The sequence below is a fragment of the Hemibagrus wyckioides genome, linkage group LG20 (genome assembly GCF_019097595.1).
Source record: "Hemibagrus wyckioides isolate EC202008001 linkage group LG20, SWU_Hwy_1.0, whole genome shotgun sequence".
Taxonomy (NCBI): domain Eukaryota; kingdom Metazoa; phylum Chordata; class Actinopteri; order Siluriformes; family Bagridae; genus Hemibagrus; species Hemibagrus wyckioides.
The window spans coordinates 21,975,694-21,989,163 of NC_080729.1; the positions used below are offsets into that span (position 1 = coordinate 21,975,694).

At 48.1% G+C, this 13,470-nt stretch overlaps 1 protein-coding gene across 1 annotated transcript in view; it reads right to left on the reverse strand.

Annotated features, from left to right (window-relative positions):
- Positions 1 to 1,776: 1,776 nt before the first annotated feature.
- The window catches only part of eif3k (eukaryotic translation initiation factor 3, subunit K), a 13,394-nt gene continuing 1,700 nt past the window's right edge, over positions 1,777 to 13,470 (reverse strand). Inside the window, exons 3-8 of the mRNA XM_058372801.1 lie at positions 13,078 to 13,198; positions 11,620 to 11,694; positions 2,511 to 2,577; positions 2,260 to 2,337; positions 2,060 to 2,185; positions 1,777 to 1,861 (exon numbers count right to left, since the gene is read on the reverse strand). Of these exons, the coding sequence (XP_058228784.1) occupies positions 1,830 to 1,861; positions 2,060 to 2,185; positions 2,260 to 2,337; positions 2,511 to 2,577; positions 11,620 to 11,694; positions 13,078 to 13,198 (499 nt within the window). The 3' untranslated portion in view covers positions 1,777 to 1,829. The remainder of the gene's footprint in view (positions 1,862 to 2,059; positions 2,186 to 2,259; positions 2,338 to 2,510; positions 2,578 to 11,619; positions 11,695 to 13,077; positions 13,199 to 13,470) is intronic.

Genomic DNA, 13,470 nt, shown 5'->3' on the forward strand with positions numbered 1-13,470 from the left:
CCACTTTCCAGTTTCCTACCAATTCAGATATTTCAGATCTTATACATAGGTCTAACTCTTCTACTTGTTCGCTGGATCCTCTTCCCACTGTTCTGGTCAAGGCCTGTCTTCCCTCTCTGATTCCTCTTATTTCTGCTATCATTTGCTCCTCTCTTACTACTGGAATTGTTCCTGTCCCACTTAAAACTGCCGCTATTACTCCAGTTCTGAAAAAGTCTGGTGCTGATCCTAGTAATTTCAATAATCTCCACCCTATCTCCCACTTACCTTTTCTTTCAAAAATCCTTGAAAAAATAGTTGCTTCTCAACTTCATTCTCATTTAACTTGTAATAACTTGTATGAACATTTCCAGTCTGGTTTTCGCCCTTTTCATAGCACTGAAACTGCCCTTTTAAAAATTACTAATGACCTTCTCATGGCAGCTGATTCTGGTTCAGTCACCATTCTTATCCTTCTCGATCTAAGTGCGGCCTTTGATACCATTTCTCATATCATCCTTCTTAATCGACTTATCTCAATTGGCATTACTAACACCCCCCTTGACTGGTTTAAATCATATCTATCAGAGCGCACTCAGTTCATCAAATTACACTCTTTTAGTTCCAAATCTTCCCCTGTTAACACTGGAGACCCGCAAGGTTCTGTCCTTGGACCTCTTCTTTTCATCATCTACCTTCTTCCTCTTGGCAATATCTTTCGAAAATACGGTATCCTCTTCCACTGTTATGCGAATGACACCCAACTCTATTACTCTAGCAAACCTAATGCTACCCTCCCTCCTTCCTCTCTTCTTGACTGCTTTAATGAACTCAAATCCTGGTTCTCTTCCAACTTCCTCAAACTAAATAGTGAGAAAACTGAATTTCTTTTAATTGGTACTAAATCAACTTTATCTAAAATAAATACCTTTTCCCTCTCTATTGACAATTCTATTGTTTCCCCTTCTACTCAGGTTAAGAGTTTGGGTGTCCTCCTGGACAGTTCACTCTCATTTCAATCACATATTAATAACATTACCCGGTCTGCGTATTTCCATCTACGAAATATCAACCTTCTTCGTCCTTCCCTTACACAGAATGCTACTGCTATTCTTGTTCACAATCTTGTTATCTCACGTATTAACTATTGTAACTCCCTTCTTTTTGGTCTCTCTCATAAATCTCTTCTTAACCTTCAACTGGTTCAAAACTCAGCAGCTCGTATCATCACTAAAACTCCTTCATTTCACCACATCACTCCGGTTCTGCAGCAGCTTCACTGGCTTCTGATCAAGCTTCGCATAGACTTTAAGATTCTTCTTCTCACTTTTAAAGCTATTCACAATCTTGCCCCTTCGTACTTGTCTGATCTTCTCCATATTCATGTTCTCTTAGATCTGCCTCTTCTCTTCATCTTTCTGTGCCTTCTGCTCGTCTCATGGGGCAGAGGGCTTTCTGTTGCTCTGCTCCCCGGCTCTGGAACTCTTTACCTCCAGACATCCGTAACCTTGACTCTCTGTCTATCTTTAAATCTAGACTCAAGTCTCACCTGTTTAAACTTGCTTACTCTTCCTAAATCTTACTTGCCCTCTCACACTGTCACAGTCTTCTGTATTTTTTGTTATAGTTGCTTGTTTTTTGTCGTATTGTTTCTGTGCTTTGCTCTGTAACTCATTGCTCGGTGTCCTTGGGTGTTGAGAAAGGCGCCTATAAATAAAATGTATTATTGTTATTATAATATATATATAAGTGCGCCCTCTGCTGCACGAGAGAGAAATGACAACGAAACAACACTAGTACAAGTCAGCAAACAGGTTTATTGCCCAGTTGTGTTTATTCTGTGTGTGTTTTCACTGTGATGTTGCCATGATACTGGACACACCTGAGGAGTAAACAGAAAACATCACCCATTACTCTCATAACAAAAACACGAGTGTAGTGTACACTTAAAATCTAGTGCACTAGGTAGTGAGCTTAGCATGAATAAGAACATCACTGAACTGATACAGAATAAACCAGTGACTGAAGCACAACATGAAGGTAGTGATGAGAAAGAGGGATGAGTGCAAAAGTGTCTCACTGTCAAAGTCGATCTTTTCCACAATGTTTTTGGGTTTAATGCTCTCCTCCTGATTATAGATGAAGATCCGACCATCATCATCCTCCAGCCAACCATACTTATTCATCCACACCTTCACCTGAGTGTCTGAGAGAGAGAGAGAGAGAGATTATAATAATACAGAGTATAAGATCATTAGCGTGTTTGTATGTGTGTGTTACCAAGTGGGTCTCCCAACATCTCAGCTAACAGCCGGTGCTCAATGGTCTGATACGTGATTCCTACAACATGACAGATAACTAACACACACACACACAGTGTTCACTCAGTGATGCAGTAAAATCTACACACATTAATGATCACAGAAATTAATATAAAAGTAAAAGGGAACTGATGCTCAGTGGCGACTTGTACAACAATAACATTAACACCATCACCACTGTGTGTTTGTGTGTAAATAGTAAACACACACATTTACGAACAGAGTCTTCAAAACCCGTGATCCCGTCAATCAGCTCCCGGTTCTCCTCCAGACTCGCCTGCAACACACACACACACAAAATACACGAATGTGTGTACACGAGTCTGTTGGGTAGAGGTGTGTGTGTGTACACGAGTCTGTTGGGTAGAGGTGTGTGTGTGTGTGTACACGAGTCCGTTGGGTAGAGGGGTGTGTGTGTGTGTGTACACGAGTCCGTTGGGTAGAGGGGTGTGTGTGTACACGAGTCTGTTGGGTAGAGGTGTGTGTGTGTGTGTGTGTGTGTGTGTGTGTGTGTGTACACGAGTCTGTTGGGTAGAGGGGTGTGTGTGTACACGAGTCTGTTGGGTAGAGGTGTGTGTGTGTGTGTACACGAGTCTGTTGGGTAGAGGTGTGTGTGTGTGTGTACACGAGTCTGTTGGGTAGAGGGGTGTGTGTGTGTGTGTGTGTGTGTGTACACGAGTCTGTTGGGTAGAGGTGTGTGTGTGTGTGTGTGTGTGTGTGTGTGTGTGTGTACACGAGTCTGTTGGGTAGAGGGGTGTGTGTGTACACGAGTCTGTTGGGTAGAGGTGTGTGTGTGTGTGTGTGTGTGTACACGAGTCTGTTGGGTAGAGGGGTGTGTGTGTGTGTGTGTACACGAGTCTGTTGGGTAGAGGGGTGTGTGTGTACACGAGTCTGTTGGGTAGAGGTGTGTGTGTGTGTGTACACGAGTCTGTTGGGTAGAGGTGTGTGTGTGTGTGTACACGAGTCTGTTGGGTAGAGGTGTGTGTGTGTGTGTACACGAGTCTGTTGGGTAGAGGTGTGTGTGTGTGTGTACACGAGTCTGTTGGGTAGAGGTGTGTGTGTGTGTGTGTGTACACGAGTCTGTTGGGTAGAGGTGTGTGTGTGTGTGTACACGAGTCTGTTGGGTAGAGGTGTGTGTGTGTGTGTACACGAGTCTGTTGGGTAGAGGTGTGTGTGTGTGTGTACACGAGTCTGTTGGGTAGAGGTGTGTGTGTGTGTGTACACGAGTCTGTTGGGTAGAGGTGTGTGTGTGTACACGAGTCTGTTGGGTAGAGGTGTGTGTGTGTGTGTACACGAGTCTGTTGGGTAGAGGTGTGTGTGTGTGTGTACACGAGTCTGTTGGGTAGAGGTGTGTGTGTGTGTGTGTGTGTACACGAGTCTGTTGGGTAGAGGTGTGTGTGTACACGAGTCTGTTGGGTAGAGGTGTGTGTGTGTGTGTGTGTGTACACGAGTCTGTTGGGTAGAGGTGTGTGTGTGTACACGAGTCTGTTGGGTAGAGGTGTGTGTGTGTGTGTGTACACGAGTCTGTTGGGTAGAGGTGTGTGTGCGTACACGAGTCTGTTGGGTAGAGGTGTGTGTGTGTGTGTACACGAGTCTGTTGGGTAGAGGTGTGTGTGTGTGTGTACACGAGTCTGTTGGGTAGAGGTGTGTGTGTGTGTGTACACGAGTCTGTTGGGTAGAGGTGTGTGTGTGTGTGTACACGAGTCTGTTGGGTAGAGGTGTGTGTGTGTGTGTACACGAGTCTGTTGGGTAGAGGTGTGTGTGTGTGTGTACACGAGTCTGTTGGGTAGAGGTGTGTGTGTGTGTGTGTGTGTGTGTGTGTACACGAGTCTGTTGGGTAGAGGTGTGTGTGTGTGTGTGTGTGTACACGAGTCTGTTGGGTAGAGGTGTGTGTGTGTGTGTGTGTACACGAGTCTGTTGGGTAGAGGTGTGTGTGTGTGTGTGTGTGTGTACACGAGTCTGTTGGGTAGAGGTGTGTGTGTGTGTGTGTGTGTACACGAGTCTGTTGGGTAGAGGGGTGTGTGTGTACACGAGTCTGTTGGGTAGAGGTGTGTGTGTGTGTGTGTGTGTGTGTGTACACGAGTCTGTTGGGTAGAGGGGTGTGTGTGTGTGTGTGTGTGTGTGTGTGTACACGAGTCTGTTGGGTAGAGGGGTGTGTGTGTACACGAGTCTGTTGGGTAGAGGTGTGTGTGTGTGTGTGTGTACACGAGTCTGTTGGGTAGAGGTGTGTGTGTGTGTGTGTGTGTACACGAGTCTGTTGGGTAGAGGTGTGTGTGTGTGTGTACACGAGTCTGTTGGGTAGAGGTGTGTGTGTGTGTGTGTGTGTACACGAGTCTGTTGGGTAGAGGTGTGTGTGTGTGTGTGTGTGTACACGAGTCTGTTGGGTAGAGGTGTGTGTGTGTACACGAGTCTGTTGGGTAGAGGTGTGTGTGTGTGTGTACACGAGTCCGTTGGGTAGAGGGGTGTGTGTGTACACGAGTCTGTTGGGTAGAGGTGTGTGTGTGTGTGTGTGTGTGTGTGTACACGAGTCTGTTGGGTAGAGGTGTGTGTGTGTGTGTGTGTGTGTGTACACGAGTCTGTTGGGTAGAGGTGTGTGTGTGTACACGAGTCTGTTGGGTAGAGGTGTGTGTGTGTGTGTGTGTACACGAGTCTGTTGGGTAGAGGTGTGTGTGTGTGTGTGTGTACACGAGTCTGTTGGGTAGAGGTGTGTGTGTGTGTGTACACGAGTCTGTTGGGTAGAGGTGTGTGTGTGTGTGTGTAGACGAGTCTGTTGGGTAGAGGTGTGTGTGTGTGTGTACACGAGTCTGTTGGGTAGAGGTGTGTGTGTGTGTGTACACGAGTCTGTTGGGTAGAGGTGTGTGTGTGTGTGTACACGAGTCTGTTGGGTAGAGGTGTGTGTGTGTGTGTACACGAGTCTGTTGGGTAGAGGTGTGTGTGTGTGTGTGTGTGTACACGAGTCTGTTGGGTAGAGGTGTGTGTGTGTGTGTGTGTGTGTGTACACGAGTCTGTTGGGTAGAGGTGTGTGTGTGTGTGTACACGAGTCTGTTGGGTAGAGGTGTGTGTGTGTACACGAGTCTGTTGGGTAGAGGTGTGTGTGTGTGTGTGTGTGTGTGTGTACACGAGTCTGTTGGGTAGAGGTGTGTGTGTGTGTGTGTGTGTACACGAGTCTGTTGGGTAGAGGTGTGTGTGTGTGTGTGTACACGAGTCTGTTGGGTAGAGGTGTGTGTGTGTGTGTGTGTGTACACGAGTCTGTTGGGTAGAGGTGTGTGTGTGTGTGTGTGTGTACACGAGTCTGTTGGGTAGAGGTGTGTGTGTGTGTGTGTGTACACGAGTCTGTTGGGTAGAGGTGTGTGTGTGTGTGTGTGTGTACACGAGTCTGTTGGGTAGAGGTGTGTGTGTGTGTGTGTGTACACGAGTCTGTTGGGTAGAGGTGTGTGTGTGTACACGAGTCTGTTGGGTAGAGGTGTGTGTGTGTGTGTGTGTACACGAGTCTGTTGGGTAGAGGTGTGTGTGTGTGTGTGTGTGTACACGAGTCTGTTGGGTAGAGGTGTGTGTGTGTGTGTGTACACGAGTCTGTTGGGTAGAGGTGTGTGTGTGTGTGTGTGTGTGTACACGAGTCTGTTGGGTAGAGGTGTGTGTGTGTGTGTGTGTGTACACGAGTCTGTTGGGTAGAGGTGTGTGTGTGTGTGTACACGAGTCTGTTGGGTAGAGGGGTGTGTGTGTGTGTGTGTGTACACGAGTCTGTTGGGTAGAGGGGTGTGTGTGTGTGTGTAGACGAGTCTGTTGGGTAGAGGTGTGTGTGTGTGTGTGTACACGAGTCTGTTGGGTAGAGGTGTGTGTGTGTGTGTGTACACGAGTCTGTTGGGTAGAGGTGTGTGTGTGTGTGTGTGTGTGTACACGAGTCTGTTGGGTAGAGGTGTGTGTGTGTGTGTGTACACGAGTCTGTTGGGTAGAGGTGTGTGTGTGTGTGTGTGTACACGAGTCTGTTGGGTAGAGGTGTGTGTGTGTGTGTGTGTGTACACGAGTCTGTTGGGTAGAGGTGTGTGTGTGTGTGTGTACACGAGTCTGTTGGGTAGAGGTGTGTGTGTGTGTGTGTACACGAGTCTGTTGGGTAGAGGTGTGTGTGTGTGTGTGTACACGAGTCTGTTGGGTAGAGGTGTGTGTGTGTGTGTGTGTGTACACGAGTCTGTTGGGTAGAGGTGTGTGTGTGTGTGTGTGTACACGAGTCTGTTGGGTAGAGGTGTGTGTGTGTACACGAGTCTGTTGGGTAGAGGTGTGTGTGTGTGTGTACACGAGTCTGTTGGGTAGAGGTGTGTGTGTGTGTGTGTACACGAGTCTGTTGGGTAGAGGTGTGTGTGTGTGTGTGTGTACACGAGTCTGTTGGGTAGAGGTGTGTGTGTGTGTGTGTGTGTGTGTGTACACGAGTCTGTTGGGTAGAGGTGTGTGTGTGTGTGTGTGTGTGTACACGAGTCTGTTGGGTAGAGGTGTGTGTGTGTGTGTGTGTGTACACGAGTCTGTTGGGTAGAGGTGTGTGTGTGTGTGTGTGTACACGAGTCTGTTAGGTAGAGGTGTGTGTGTGTACACGAGTCTGTTGGGTAGAGGTGTGTGTGTGTGTGTGTGTACACGAGTCTGTTGGGTAGAGGTGTGTGTGTGTGTGTGTGTGTACACGAGTCTGTTGGGTAGAGGTGTGTGTGTGTGTGTGTGTGTACACGAGTCTGTTGGGTAGAGGTGTGTGTGTGTGTGTACACGAGTCTGTTGGGTAGAGGTGTGTGTGTGTGTGTGTGTACACGAGTCTGTTAGGTAGAGGTGTGTGTGTGTACACGAGTCTGTTGGGTAGAGGTGTGTGTGTGTGTGTGTGTGTACACGAGTCTGTTGGGTAGAGGTGTGTGTGTGTGTGTGTGTACACGAGTCTGTTGGGTAGAGGTGTGTGTGTGTGTGTGTGTACACGAGTCTGTTGGGTAGAGGGGTGTGTGTGTGTGTGTGTACACGAGTCCGTTGGGTAGAGGGGTGTGTGTGTGTGTGTGTGTGTGTGTGTGTGTGTGTGTGTGTGTGTACACGAGTCTGTTGGGTAGAGGTGTGTGTGTGTGTGTGTGTGTGTGTGTGTGTGTGTGTGTGTGTGTGTGTGTGTACACGAGTCTGTTGGGTAGAGGTGTGTGTGTGTGTACACGAGTCTGTTGGGTAGAGGTGTGTGTGTGTGTACACGAGTCTGTTGGGTAGAGGTGTGTGTGTGTGTGTGTACACGAGTCTGTTGGGTAGAGGTGTGTGTGTGTGTGTGTGTGTGTGTACACGAGTCTGTTGGGTAGAGGTGTGTGTGTGTGTGTGTGTGTACACGAGTCTGTTGGGTAGAGGTGTGTGTGTGTGTGTACACGAGTCTGTTGGGTAGAGGTGTGTGTGTGTGTGTGTGTACACGAGTCTGTTGGGTAGAGGTGTGTGTGTGTGTGTGTACACGAGTCTGTTGGGTAGAGGTGTGTGTGTGTGTGTGTACACGAGTCTGTTGGGTAGAGGGGTGTGTGTGTGTGTGTGTGTGTGTGTGTGTAGACGAGTCTGTTGGGTAGAGGTGTGTGTGTGCGTGTGTACACGAGTCTGTTGGGTAGAGGTGTGTGTGTGTGTGTGTGTGTACACGAGTCTGTTGGGTAGAGGTGTGTGTGTGTGTGTGTGTGTACACGAGTCTGTTGGGTAGAGGTGTGTGTGTGTGTGTGTGTGTACACGAGTCTGTTGGGTAGAGGTGTGTGTGTGTGTGTACACGAGTCTGTTGGGTAGAGGTGTGTGTGTGTGTGTGTGTGCACGAGTCTGTTGGGTAGAGGTGTGTGTGTGTGTGTGTACACGAGTCTGTTGGGTAGAGGTGTGTGTGTGTGTGTGTGTGTGTGTACACGAGTCTGTTGGGTAGAGGTGTGTGTGTGTGTGTGTGTACACGAGTCTGTTGGGTAGAGGTGTGTGTGTGTGTGTGTGTACACGAGTCTGTTGGGTAGAGGTGTGTGTGTGTGTGTGTGTACACGAGTCTGTTGGGTAGAGGTGTGTGTGTGTGTGTGTGTACACGAGTCTGTTAGGTAGAGGTGTGTGTGTGTACACGAGTCTGTTGGGTAGAGGTGTGTGTGTGTACACGAGTCTGTTGGGTAGAGGTGTGTGTGTGTACACGAGTCCGTTGGGTAGAGGTGTGTGTGTGTGTGTGTACACGGGTCCGTTGGGTAGAGGGGTGTGTGTGTGTGTGTGTACACGAGTCTGTTGGGTAGAGGTGTGTGTGTGTGTGTGTGTGTAGACGAGTCTGTTGGGTAGAGGTGTGTGTGTGTGTGTGTGTGTGTGTACACGAGTCTGTTGGGTAGAGGTGTGTGTGTGTACACGAGTCTGTTGGGTAGAGGGGTGTGTGTGTACACGAGTCTGTTGGGTAGAGGTGTGTGTGTGTGTGTGTGTGTGTGTGTGTGTGTGTGTGTGTGTACACGAGTCTGTTGGGTAGAGGTGTGTGTGTGTGTGTGTGTGTGTGTGTGTACACGAGTCTGTTGGGTAGAGGTGTGTGTGTGTACACGAGTCTGTTGGGTAGAGGTGTGTGTGTGTACACGAGTCCGTTGGGTAGAGGTGTGTGTGTGTGTGTGTACACGAGTCCGTTGGGTAGAGGGGTGTGTGTGTACACGAGTCTGTTGGGTAGAGGGGTGTGTGTGTGTGTGTGTGTGTGTGTGTGTGTACACGAGTCTGTTGGGTAGAGGTGTGTGTGTGTACACGAGTCTGTTGGGTAGAGGTGTGTGTGTGTACACGAGTCTGTTGGGTAGAGGTGTGTGTGTGTGTGTGTGTGTGTGTGTGTGTGTACACGAGTCTGTTGGGTAGAGGTGTGTGTGTGTGTGTGTGTGTGTGTGTGTGTGTGTGTGTACACGAGTCTGTTGGGTAGAGGTGTGTGTGTGTGTGTGTACACGAGTCTGTTGGGTAGAGGTGTGTGTGTGTGTGTACACGAGTCTGTTGGGTAGAGGTGTGTGTGTGTGTGTGTACACGAGTCTGTTGGGTAGAGGTGTGTGTGTGTGTACACGAGTCTGTTGGGTAGAGGTGTGTGTGTGTGTACACGAGTCTGTTGGGTAGAGGTGTGTGTGTGTGTACACGAGTCTGTTGGGTAGAGGTGTGTGTGTGTGTACACGAGTCTGTTGGGTAGAGGTGTGTGTGTGTGTACACGGGTCTGTTGGGTAGAGGTGTGTGTGTGTGTACACGGGTCTGTTGGGTAGAGGTGTGTGTGTGTGTACACGGGTCTGTTGGGTAGAGGTGTGTGTGTGTGTACACGGGTCTGTTGGGTAGAGGTGTGTGTGTGTGTGTACACGGGTCTGTTGGGTAGAGGTGTGTGTGTGTGTACACGGGTCTGTTGGGTAGAGGTGTGTGTGTGTGTACACGGGTCTGTTGGGTAGAGGTGTGTGTGTGTGTACACGAGTCTGTTGGGTAGAGGTGTGTGTGTACACGAGTCTGTTGGGTAGAGGTGTGTGTGTGTACACGAGTCTGTTGGGTAGAGGTGTGTGTGTGTGTGTGTACACGAGTCTGTTGGGTAGAGGTGTGTGTGTGTGTGTGTGTACACGAGTCTGTTGGGTAGAGGTGTGTGTGTGTGTGTGTGTGTGTGTGTACACGAGTCTGTTGGGTAGAGGTGTGTGTGTGTGTGTGTGTACACGAGTCTGTTGGGTAGAGGTGTGTGTGTGTGTGTGTGTACACGAGTCTGTTGGGTAGAGGTGTGTGTGTGTGTGTGTGTGTGTGTACACGAGTCTGTTGGGTAGAGGTGTGTGTGTGTGTGTGTGTGTGTGTACACGAGTCTGTTGGGTAGAGGTGTGTGTGTGTGTGTGTACACGAGTCTGTTGGGTAGAGGTGTGTGTGTGTGTGTGTGTACACGAGTCTGTTGGGTAGAGGTGTGTGTGTGTGTGTGTGTACACGAGTCTGTTGGGTAGAGGTGTGTGTGTGTGTGTGTACACGAGTCTGTTGGGTAGAGGTGTGTGTGTGTGTGTGTACACGAGTCTGTTGGGTAGAGGTGTGTGTGTGTACACGAGTCTGTTGGGTAGAGGTGTGTGTGTGTGTGTGTGTGTGTGTACACGAGTCTGTTGGGTAGAGGTGTGTGTGTGTGTGTACACGAGTCTGTTGGGTAGAGGTGTGTGTGTGTGTGTACACGAGTCTGTTGGGTAGAGGTGTGTGTGTGTGTGTACACGAGTCTGTTGGGTAGAGGTGTGTGTGTGTGTGTGTGTACACGAGTCTGTTGGGTAGAGGTGTGTGTGTGTGTGTACACGAGTCTGTTGGGTAGAGGTGTGTGTGTGTGTGTGTACACGAGTCTGTTGGGTAGAGGTGTGTGTGTGTGTGTGTACACGAGTCTGTTGGGTAGAGGTGTGTGTGTGTGTGTGTACACGAGTCTGTTGGGTAGAGGTGTGTGTGTGTGTGTGTACACGAGTCTGTTGGGTAGAGGTGTGTGTGTGTACACGAGTCTGTTGGGTAGAGGTGTGTGTGTGTACACGAGTCTGTTGGGTAGAGGTGTGTGTGTGTACACGAGTCTGTTGGGTAGAGGTGTGTGTGTGTGTGTGTACACGAGTCTGTTGGGTAGAGGTGTGTGTGTGTGTGTGTACACGAGTCTGTTGGGTAGAGGTGTGTGTGTGTGTGTGTACACGAGTCTGTTGGGTAGAGGTGTGTGTGTGTGTGTGTACACGAGTCTGTTGGGTAGAGGGGTCTGTGTGTGTGTGTGTGTGTGTGTACACGAGTCTGTTGGGTAGAGGGGTGTGTGTGTGTGTGTGTGTGTGTACACGAGTCTGTTGGGTAGAGGGGTGTGTGTGTGTGTGTGTGTGTGTGTGTGTACACGAGTCTGTTGGGTAGAGGTGTGTGTGTGTGTGTGTGTGTACACGAGTCTGTTGGGTAGAGGGGTGTGTGTGTGTGTGTGTGTGTGTGTGTGTACACGAGTCTGTTGGGTAGAGGGGTGTGTGTGTGTGTGTGTGTGTGTGTGTGTGTGTGTGTGTGTGTGTGTACACGAGTCCGTTGGGTAGAGGGGTGTGTGTGTGTGTGTGTGTGTGTGTGTGTGTGTGTGTACACGAGTCTGTTGGGTAGAGGGGTGTGTGTGTGTGTGTGTGTGTGTGTGTACACGAGTCTGTTGGGTAGAGGGGTGTGTGTGTGTGTGTGTGTGTGTGTGTACACGAGTCTGTTGGGTAGAGGGGTGTGTGTGTGTGTGTGTGTGTGTGTGTGTGTACACGAGTCTGTTGGGTAGAGGGGTGTGTGTGTGTGTGTGTGTGTGTGTGTGTGTACACGAGTCTGTTGGGTAGAGGGGTGTGTGTGTGTGTGTGTGTGTGTGTGTGTGTACACGAGTCTGTTGGGTAGAGGTGTGCGTTACCCAGAAGCTCTGAAAGTGACAGGTCTCCAGCAGGTTGCCGAGGTAGAGGATCTGTCTGATTGGTCGCTCCTCCTGCTGTGGGCGGGGTTAAAGAATCTGACTCTGCTAAGACTTTCTCCTTAAACCTGGTCTCAGAAACCGAACACGGAGCAATGACACTAACACTCCTATATTTACTGAGTAACATCACAGTCTCCGGCATTAACACACAACCACAGGGCCACAGGTGTGTGTGTGTGTGTGTGTGTGTGTGTATAAAGTTTCTGTTTATATCTAAAATATTAGCAAAGGTGGTGTCTGTTCAATTATGCTCCTTCCTACAGGAAAACAATATCCTTGAAGAATTTCAGTCAGATTCCAGGCCCCATCATAGTACAGAAACTGCACTAGTTAAAGTCTACCCCCTGACTGATGCCCTCTTTGTTCCTTTTTTGTGTCTGTTTGTGTCTCTACTTTTTCTCACCTTTTTTCCCCCCATCTTTACATTTAATTGTTGTGTTAAAGGTATAGCACTATGTGACTCTGGTCTGTATTTTCCACTAGATTTGTTAATCATGGTGTTATTGAAGTGTTACATCGTTTATATTATATTGTACTAATTGTCATTCCATGCTAATAAAAATCGATGAAACCAGATTATTAACTAGCACTAGTTATGTACAAGGCTCTAATTGGTTTAGCTCCCATGTATCTGACCAGTCTTCTGACGCTACATTCCACCACGCTCTTTAAGATCACAAAACTCCGGACTTCTGGTAGTTCCCAGAATATCAAAGTCTACAAAAGGGGGTAGAGTGTTTTCGTATTTAGCTCCTAAACTTTGGAATAGTCTTCCTGACAGTGTTCGGGGCTCAGACACAGTCTCCAAGTTTAAATGTAGATTAAAGACTTATCTCTTTATCCTGGCATACATCTAACTCCTCCCATAACCTTGTGCTCCAGTACATCTGATTAAATGCACATTATCATCTAGTGCTGCTAATATTATGAACAGCAGCTACACTAATTCCTTTCCACCTGTTCCTTTTTCTACCCATCCTGAGGCATCTGGAGATTGTACCAGCTCCAGTAGACAGAGGCCAACCCTGCGAGGATCCAGAGGCATCCAGAGAAGGACCAGAACCAGCTGGGTTCTGCATTGTGAGGATTTGGGTATATCACAGCAACACTGCTGACCCTATGTGGACTTCGAGGACAACAACAACCTCCTAATTAATACACACTAACATTCTACACCACACTGTACACTGTACATAACTGCAGAAAGGACATTGTTCATATCACACTCTTCGGTGTTTACAGTGATTTATAATCACACTCTCCGGCTCCAAATGAACATTGGTTTCCCTTTTGGGTCTGGTTCCTCTCAAGGTTTCTTCCTCATACCATCTCAGGGAAGTTTTCCTCACCACAGTCTCCTCAGGCTTCTCATTTAAACTGAATTGAAGTAAAGGATACATGCGGTTGGTCAATCATACACTTGCAGAGAGTGAAGTCAGTGTGAGGGAGATTCGTTAACGCCTTCAGCAGGATCTGTGATGTCACACTGGTCTGGAAGTAGGCGGGGTTAAACTGGTACCTACACACACACACACACAATAATAAATAAATAAATGCAAAATTTCATTTGATGTTTTATTTAGGTGTATGTGTGTGTGTGTATGTAGGTGTATGTGTGTGTACGTGTGTATGTACATGTGTGCGTGTATGTAGGTGTGTGCACATGTATGTATGTAGGTGTATGTATGTGTGTAGGTGTGTATGTAGGTGTATTACTGACCAATCACAGGCTGCTATGTTTTAAGTTGACATGTTGCTTGCCAATAAATACAGTTATCAATTCATGATGTT